The sequence below is a fragment of the Pantherophis guttatus genome, chromosome 1 (genome assembly GCF_059756535.1).
Source record: "Pantherophis guttatus breed Tessera chromosome 1, ASM5975653v1, whole genome shotgun sequence".
In the NCBI taxonomy this organism is placed as follows: domain Eukaryota; kingdom Metazoa; phylum Chordata; class Lepidosauria; order Squamata; family Colubridae; genus Pantherophis; species Pantherophis guttatus.
This window is the reverse complement of record NC_142063.1, coordinates 346,835,485-346,845,403: the sequence shown is the minus strand read 5'-3', so window position 1 is coordinate 346,845,403 and position 9,919 is coordinate 346,835,485. Positions and strand designations below refer to the sequence as shown.

Sequence of the window (9,919 nt, the reverse complement as noted above, 5' to 3'; positions counted from 1 at the left end):
TTTTAGAAGCCTCTGACGATCAGGCAACTCAGCTGGGATCGCCAGAGGCTTTTAAAGGCATTTTTTTTTCCTACAACCTCTTCGGCTGAATAGGTTGTAAAAAAAAAAATGCTTTTAAAAGCGTCTGACGATCCCAGCTGAGCCGCACGATCATCGGAGGCTTTTTTTTTTTTTAACTTTTAAAAGCATTTTTTCGGCTGAAGAGGTTGTAGGAAAAATGCTTTTAAAAGTTTAAAAAAAAATAAAAAAGCCTCTGATGAGGTGGGCGGGGTAAGCGAACGGCGATCGGGCCAGGGATCGGTTCGGGGGCTTGGCCAGCCAATGTTATTACCGGTTCTCCGAACTACTACAAATTTTTACTACCGGTTCTTGCGAACCGGGAGCAACCCACCACTGGTTAGACAGCATCGCCAACAGATGGATTCGTAGCTGGCTGACCAACTGCACTCAACGTGTAGTCCTCAATGGATCTGCATCTACATGGAGGGAGGTATGCAGTGGGGTACCCCAGGGCTTTGTTTTAGGCCTAGTGTCAGGTTTCGAGGTCGCCTCAAATAAATTGCATTTCAAAGTCTTTGATGAAAAACTTCCATTTATTAAACACGACATTCTAACTCCGACTCATTGCAGCCAACACTGACTTCCAGACCCAAAACCCTCCCTTTCCGTTCCCCACTCCTCTGCACTCATTGGCCATCTTCCAAGTCACTCTACCCCTAATCTACCGCTCCAGCTCAAAGGAATTTCCCCCCTCCCATCCCATCTCCTAGGGGACATTATCTCCAGGGAAAATAAGTAAGTGAAAAGTCAAAACGTCCCTTTCCAGACGCCTCCGCTCCTCCTTCTTATGTCAGCATTAGAGGAAATGCAGCTTGAAGTGCTGACACCTAGGACTCTTCAACATCTTCATCAATGACTTGGACGAGGGGATAGATGGGGAACTCATCAAATTTGCAGATGACACCAAACTGGCAGGAATAGCCGACACTCCAGAAGATAAAGGCTCAAGATACAGAAGGATCTTGACAGACTTGAACATTGGGTGCTATCTGACAAAATGAAATTCAACGGTGAAAAAAGGAAGGTTCTACATTTAGGCCAGAAAAACAAAATGCGCAGGTACTGTATAGGTGGTACCTGGCTCAATAGTAGTAACTGTGAGAGGGATCTTGGAGTCCTAGTGGACAACCTTTTAAATATGAGCCAGCTGTGTGATGCAGCAGCCAAAAAAACCAACACAGTTCTAGGGTGCATCAACAGAGGGAGAGAATCAAGATCACATGAAGGGTTAATACCACTTTATAAGGCCTTGGTAAGGCCACATTTGGAATCCTGCATCCAGTTTTGGTCGTCACGATGTAAAAAATGTTGTGGAGACTCTAGAAAGAGTGCAGAGAAGAGCAATAAAGAGGATCAGGGGACCAGAGTACAAAACATAAAAACAATACTTGTTGGAATTGGGTATGAAAAGAAGGACCAGGGGTGGCACGATAGCAGTCTTCCAGTATCTGAGGGGCTGCCCCAAAGAAGAGGGAGCCAAGCTATTCTCCAAAGCATCAAAAGGCAGGACAAGAAGCAACGGATGGAAACTCATCAAGGAGAGAAGCCACCTGGAGCTAAGGAGAAGTTTACTGATATTGAGAATAATTAATCAGTGGAATGGCATGCCTCCAAAGTTGTAAGAAAACAACCAAACTCAGACAGTGTCACAGTCCTCCTGCTCCTGCCCCTTTCCCTTCGAACACTGATGACGTTAGCTAGTAATGCAATGGAATGTCTGCAAGGAAACTACCAAATTCAGAGAGCGCCAAAGACCCCACACCCGCCTCCTCCACCTCCACCTGATCATGTTACCTAGTTGGGTATTGATACCTCTGCAAAGAAGCAACCAAGCTCAAAACTAAGATCCTGGTGGCGCAGCAGACTAATAGCCTGTTATTATCATTCAGCTGCCTGCAATTACTGTAGGTTCGAATCTCTCCAAGGCTCAAGGTTGACTCAGCCTTCCATCCTTTCTAAGGTAGGTGAAATGAGGACCCAGTTTGTTACTACCAGTTCTGTGGACGTGGTTTGGTGGGGGGGGGTTTAATATGACTGAGTGGGTGTGGCCAACCTTTTTTTTTTTGTTGTTTTTACTTTTAAAAGCATTTTTTCGGCCGAAGGGGTTGTAGAAAAAATGCTTTTTTTTTAAAAAAAAGCCTCTGATGATTTCGCGGCTCAGCTGAGCAATGTGGGGGGGGGGTGCAGGGATTTTTGCTACCGGTTCTCCGAACCACCCGCCTCCATCGCTACCAGATCGGGCGATCCGGTCCGAACCGGGAGCATTTCACCCCTGCTACAGACCTACTGTATCAGCCTGACTTCAATACCTGGGGAGATTCTGGAACAGACGAATCGGTGAACACCTAGAAGCAAACCAAGGAATAACCAAAATAACCAACATGGGTTTGGTAAAAAACAGATCATGCCAGACCAAATCTCATTGCATTCTTTGACAAAGTGACAAAATTAGTAGACCAGAGGAAGGCTGTGGATATAATTTACTTAAGACTTCAGTAAGGCATTTGATAAAATAGACCATAACCTACTACTAGATAAAGTAGAAAAATGTGAGTTAGACACGGGTGGGTTCTAAATTTTTTTTCCTACCGTTCTGTGGGCGTGGCTTATTTTGTGGGCATGGCTTGGTGGGGGTAATGTGACTGGATAGGCGTGGCCAACTTTTTTTTTTTTTTTACTTTTAAAAGCATTTTTTCTTGCAGAAAAAAATACTTTTAGAAGCCTCTGACGATCAGGCAACTCAGCTGGGATCGCCAGAGGCTTTTAAAGGCATTTTTTTTTCCTACAACCTCTTCGGCTGAATAGGTTGTAAAAAAAAAAATGCTTTTAAAAGCGTCTGACGATCCCAGCTGAGCCGCACGATCATCGGAGGCTTTTTTTTTTTTTAACTTTTAAAAGCATTTTTTCGGCTGAAGAGGTTGTAGAAAAAATGCTTTTAAAAGTTTAAAAAAAAATAAAAAAGCCTCTGATGAGGTGGGCGGGGTAAGCGAACGGCGATCGGGCCAGGGATCGGTTCGGGGGCTTGGCCAGCCAATGTTATTACCGGTTCTCCGAACTACTACAAATTTTTACTACCGGTTCTTGCGAACCGGGAGCAACCCACCACTGGTTAGACAGCATCGCCAACAGATGGATTCGTAGCTGGCTGACCAACTGCACTCAACGTGTAGTCCTCAATGGATCTGCATCTACATGGAGGGAGGTATGCAGTGGGGTACCCCAGGGCTTTGTTTTAGGCCTAGTGTCAGGTTTCGAGGTCGCCTCAAATAAATTGCATTTCAAAGTCTTTGATGAAAAACTTCCATTTATTAAACACGACATTCTAACTCCGACTCATCGCAGCCAACACTGACTTCCAGACCCAAAACCCTCCCTTTCCGTTCCCCACTCCTCTGCACTCATTGGCCATCTTCCAAGTCACTCTACCCCTAATCTACCGCTCCAGCTCAAAGGAATTTCCCCCCTCCCATCCCATCTCCTAGGGGACATTATCTCCAGGGAAAATAAGTAAGTGAAAAGTCAAAACGTCCCTTTCCAGACGCCTCCGCTCCTCCTCCTTATGTCAGCACTAGAGTAAATGCAGCTTGAAGTGCTGACACCTAGGACTCTTCAACATCTTCATCAATGACTTGGACGAGGGGATAGATGGGGAACTCATCAAATTTGCAGATGACAGTAAACTGGCAGGAATAGCCGACACTCCAGGAGATAAAGGCTTAAGATACAGAAGGATCTGGAGAGACTTGAACATTGGACACTATCCAACAAAAGGAAATTCAATGGTGAAAAAAGTAAGGTTCTACATTTAGGCCAGAAAAACAAAATGCGCAGGTACAGTATAGGTGGTACCTGGCTCAATAGTAGTAACTGCGAGAGGAATCTTGGAGTCCTACTGGACAATCACTTAAATATGAGCCAGTCGTGTGCAGCAGCTGCCAAAAAAGCCAACACAATTCTAGGCTGCATCAACAGGGATGGAATCAAGGTCATGTGAAGGGTTAAGACCACTTTATAAGGCCTTGAGAAGGCCACACGTGGAATCCTGCATCCAGTTTTGGTCGCCACGATGGAAAAAATGTTGTGGAGACTCTAGAAAGAGTGCAGAGAAGAGCAATAAAGAGGATCAGGGGACCAGAGTACAAAACATAAAAACAATAGTTGTTGGAATTGGGTATGGAAAGAAGGACCAGGGGTGACACAATAGCAGTCTTCCAGTATCTGAGGGGCTGCCCCAAAGAAGAGGGAGTCAAGCTCTTCTCCAAAGCACCTGAGGGCAGGACAAGAAGCAACGGATGGAAACTCATCAAGGAGAGAAGCCACCTGGAGCTAAGGAGAAATTCACTGATATTGAGAATAATTAATCAGTGGAATGGCATGCCTCCAAAGTTGTAAGAAAACAAGCGAGCTCAGACAGTGCCACAGTCCTCCTGCTCCTGCCCCTTTCCCTTCTAACACTGATGACGTTAGCTAGTAATGCAATGAAATGTCTGCAAGGAAACTACCAAATTCAGAGAGCGCCAAAGACCCCACACCCGCCTCCTCCACCTCCACCTGATCATGTTACCTAGTTGGGTATTGATACCTCTACAAAGAAGCAACCAAGCTCAAAACTAAGATCCTGGTGGCGCAGCAGACTAATAGCCTGTTATTATCATTCAGCTGCCTGCAATTACTGCAGGTTCGAATCTCTCCAAAGCTCAAGGTTGACTCAGCCTTCCATCCTTTGTAAGGTAAGTAAAATGAGGACCCGGATTGTGGGGGCAATAAGCTGACTTTGTATAAATATACAAAAGGATGAAGGCTATTGCTTAGCGCATTGTAAGCCGCCCTGAGTCTCCAGAGAAGGGCGGCATATAAATCAAATTTAAAAAAAACTGCCTCTTCCCGACCACGGTTGTCCTCCCCTTAAATTAATTGGCCAGCGTCTGTTAGGTTGCGTGTAAAAAGTATTTGTTGCTTGTGCAACGAGCAGAGCAAAAATACACAGGGAAGGGGATAAACGTGCAGCTCGTGTGAGAAAAATACTTTATATACAAGATAATAAGCAGTCTCGGTGTAAGTAAAACAGTCCAAGTTCATAAACAGTAATATCAGTCCAGTAAGTATCGTCCCTTATCAAAGCAAACAGACTTTAGTAACTCTCGGTATATAGTACCATATAACAATTCAGTCTAACACTAATCAGCAGTAAGACGCAGGAAGCAACAGGAACAGGATCTATCAGGAACAAGGAACGCTTCTCTGCGCTGCTTATGTATGCACTGTAGCCTAATCAAGTAAATTATGAAGTTACTACCTTCCTACACCAAGGTGGAAAACACAACACCTTTGCCCAAGGTATTCCCTGATGCTGGTTGTCAAGGGAGGCAATCATAGTGGTTGAGTCTTCCCTTCTACAAACATACAACAACAACAGCAGCATCTCGCACTGCTTAAGGCTTCTGTAAGTCTCCTGGGATATGTGTCCCAGTGGAGGAGTGGAAGGTAAGCCCTTGCTCAACAAGAAACGGGCTTGAGTGGAGTCGCTTCAGGCATTGCACTAAGATTTGTTTAACAGATAACTTTTAACAAGATTAACAGAGTTGGAAGGGACCTTATGGGTCATCTAGTCCAACCCCCCGCCCAAGCAGGAGACCTTACTACACCATTTCTGACAAATGGCACTCCAGTCTTTTCTTGAAAGTCTCAAGGGATGAAGCTCCCACAACTTCCGAAGGCAACTTCTGTTCCACGGGTTGATTGTTCGCATGCTTATTTACATGCGTATTTATTTATTTTGTTTGTTTGCTGCCCATCTCGAGCTCCCCCCCGGAGATACGGAGGATCCCGGATCTGCGCACCTTCCGTCGCGCGCTTAAGAACTTTCTTATTCCATCAAGCTGGCCTGGCCTAAATCTTCTCCCCTTTTTTAAATGTAAATTTTAATTTGTTTTAAATTATGGGGCGTTTTAAATTCAGCCAAATTATTTAATTCGTTTTTAATTTATTTTAAATTTTTGTATTTATGTGTTTTATCTCGTGGCTGTTCACCGCCCTGAGTCCTTCGGGAGAAGGGCGGTATAGAAATTTAATAAAATAAATAAATAAATAAATAAAATAAATCTCGCCAAGAGGCAATTCTGGGCAGCTTACAGGGTTAAAAACCATCCATCTTTCCATCCATCATCTGTCGGTCTGTTTGTCTATCTGATTTTATATCTCTATATCTGTTCATCCGCCCATTCTATCATTCATCCACCCATTCCATCCACCAATCATCTGCATTAGTTTTGATCCTCCAACCATCCATCCATCCATTCACCGCAGGGCTCGCAAACTCCTGGCCTACGGGCCAGATGCATCACACACTGGCTATGCCCACACCCAGTTTAGCGAAGGGGAGGAAAGTCCTGATAAATTATGTGGCAAGGCCATGACGCCGTGAGTTTGACACCCCTCATTCACTGGTCTCCCCCCCCCCCTCTCTCTCTCTCTCTCTCTCTTTTCTATCTACCTACCTGTCTGTCTGTCTGTCTGTCTGTCTGTCTGTCTGTCTGTCTGTGTCAGAGGTAATTAGCCTCGTTCCCTTCCTGGGGTAATTGCCTGGATCGTGGCACTTTCCTTGTGTATACTCATGAAAAATAAAACCGGAATACATCTTCTAATTAAACTCACATTTATTGTAGAGAAGAAAATAAAACATCTTATTGATCTAAATAATTAAATTGTTACATTTTGGTAAAGTTCCTACCCACTACATCTCTGCAGCCGGACTTCTCTTGGCAAGAGAACAAAGAAAAGTGTGTGAAGTAGAAAGAAAGGAATGCGGATATACGTAGTTAGCTTACTGATAACAAAATTGGCCAAGCTACGGAAAGTCTGACAGTCCAGAAATAATGAGCTCAGCTGGTAAATACAAAAACGCAGTGACAGTCTATCTATCTATCTATCTATCTATCTATCTATCTATCTATCTATCTATCTATCTATCTATCTATCTCTGTATCTATCCATCCATCCCTATCCTTCCTTCCTTCCTATCCACCTATCCTATCATCTTTCTATTTATCTGATTTTATATCTATCCATCCATCTTACTTATGTAATTGTCCATTTGTCCGTTTATTAAATTTATTCGCCGCCCATCTCGCTCCTGCTAGTCTGAGCAGCTTACAATAAAACGACCGTTAAAACGGTGAGATGATACATGAAATATATGATAGATACATTTTTCCAGTTAAGATCCTCTGCCTCGGGGCCAGATGGTTCGCCCAACAGCAAGCACCTACTCACCCAGCCCGCTTATATTTTACAATGCAGAAAAAGAATCCATATCATGAAATTAAATTTAAATCATGAAATTAAATTAAATCAATAAGAGCCGAGGTGGCGCAGCGGTTAGAGTGCAGTACTGCAGCTACTTCAGCTGACTGCTAGTTCAGCAGATCAGCGGATGAAATCTCACCGGCTCAAGTTTGACAGCCTTCCATCCTTTCCAGGTGGGTAAAATGAGGACCCAGATTGTTGGGGGCAATAGGCTATTTAGTATACTGTCTTTGGGGTAAGCCGCCCAGAGTCCTCGGAGAGTGGGCGGCATAGAAATATCAATAATAATAATAATAATAATAATAATAATAATAATAATAATAATAATAATAACAACAACAACAACAATAATAATTAAAAACCCTCAAAGCGGACACTATAGCGCACAGCACACCAGAACAAGACACAAGGACAGTTGTTTTCCGAACGCCATCACTCTGCTAAACAAATAACTCCCTCAACACTGTCAAACTATTCACTAAGTCTGCACTACTATTAATCTTCTCATCGTTCCCACCACCCATCTCCTCCCACTTCTGACTGTATGGCTGTAACTTTGTTGCTTCGATCCTTCCGATTTATATTGATACTGTTTCCTAATATGATTTGATTGCTTATTTGTTCCCTATGACTATCATTGTGTTGTACCTTATGATTCTTGACGAATGAATCTTTTATGTACACTGAGAGTGCATGCACCAAGACAAATTCCTTGTGTGTCCAATCACACTTGGCCAATAAAGAAATATCTGTCTGTCTGTCTGTCTGTCTGTCTGTCTGTCTGTCTATCTATCTATCTATCTATCTATCTATCTATCTATCTATCTATCTATCGTCTTATTTGTTCCCTATGACTATTATTAAGTGTTGTACCTTACGATTCTTGATGAATGTAGCTTTTCTTTTATGTACCCTGAGAGCATCTGCACCAAAGACAAATTCCTATTGTGTCCAATCACACTTGGCCAATAAAGAATTTTTTCTTTCTTTCTATCTATCTATCTGTCTGTCTGTCTACCTACCTACCTACCTACCTATCATTTTATTTGTTCCCTATGACTATCATTCAGTGTTGTACCTTATTATTCTTAATGGACATATCTTTTCTTTTATGTAGAGCATATGCACCAAAGACAAATTCCTCGTGTGTCCAATCCCACTTGGCCAATAAAGAATTCTATTCTATTTTATTCTATTCCATTCTTCAATCCACTATTCTATTCTATTCTATTCTATTCCTATTCCTATTCCTATTTCATTCCATTCCATTCTTCATTCCACTATTCTATAATATTCTATTCTACTCTATTCCATTCTTCACTCCACTATTCTATTCTATTCTATTCTATTCTATTCTATTCTATTCTATTCTTTTCCATTCCATTCTTCATTCCACTATTCTATAATATTCTATTCTATTCTATTCCATTCTTCACTCCACTCCACTATTCTATTCTATTCTATTCTATTCTATTCTATTCTATTCTATTCTATTCTATTCTATTCTATTCTATTCTATTCTATTCTATTCTATTCTATATTCTATTCTATTCTATTCTATTCTTTTCCATTCCATTCTTCATTCCACTATTCTATAATATTCTATTCTATTCTATTCATCCATCCATTATCTATCTATCTACCTACCTACCTATCTACCTATCATCTTATTTGTTCCCTATGACTATCATTAAGTGTTGTACCTTATTATTCTTGAAGAAGGTAGCTTTTCTTTTACGTACCCTGAGAGCATCTGCACCAAAGACAAATTCCTTGTGTGTCCCATCCCCCTTGGCCAATAAAAGAATTCTAATCTAATCTAATCTCAATCAGGCATTAAATGGTGATGAAAACAACCATCAGAGCCCAAAGAACCCAGCAGGAGCATCGGAGACCATCCAGGACGCCTTATCTCCATGCCCTTCGCTTGCATTTTAAGCACGGACACGCGAACACATCCACACGCACACGTGTTAGGAGCAGCAAGGTTAAACGACGTCACCGCCTTTTTTAGGATTATTCATCACAAAGCAAAAAAAAAAAAAAAAGGAAACGAGGCCCATCGCCGAAAGGGGGCAGTGCGGAGACTTAGGAGGTCGGTTTGCAACGCGCTTCCTCCTTTCGATGGTTCTCGCGGACGGCGGCGCGCGGGCGCTCTATGATCGGAAGCGAGGGCGGGTGGGAGTGGGGGCGCTCTGGCCGGGCCCTGCTCTATGACCGAGCGCGCCGCCGGCTTGCGTCGGGGAGGGCTGACGTTGGTCAACAAAGATGGCGGCGGCGGCGGCGGCGGCGGCGGGGAGCAGCAACTACTGGGAGGGTGAGTGGGGGCCGCGGAGGGGAGGGGAGGGGAGGGGGGAGACCCTCCAGGCCGGTTTGAGGACTGGAAGCCGGCAGGCCGACCGTCCAGCCCCGCCCCGCCTGCAGGGTTGGCTGGACTACAACTCCCATCATCCCCAACCCCAGTTTGGATGGGGTGGGGGGGTGTGTGTGAGATCCAGCCCAGCCCATAACCCGAGAGACCCCCCAGCCCCACCCCCACCCCATACACACACCA

General features: G+C 43.6%; 1 protein-coding gene across 2 annotated transcripts in view; it reads left to right on the top strand.

The window, feature by feature from the left end:
* Positions 1-9,491: 9,491 nt before the first annotated feature.
* Positions 9,492-9,919, top strand: part of GOSR1 (golgi SNAP receptor complex member 1) — a 31,603-nt gene continuing 31,175 nt past the window's right edge. Inside the window, exon 1 of one of the 2 annotated variants that reach the window (XM_087890343.1) lies at positions 9,492-9,682. In XM_087890343.1, coding sequence (XP_087746469.1) covers positions 9,634-9,682 — 49 coding nt within the window. In that variant the 5' untranslated portion in view covers positions 9,492-9,633. The remainder of the gene's footprint in view (positions 9,683-9,919) is intronic. The other variant, XM_087890345.1, reaches the window with a different exon arrangement.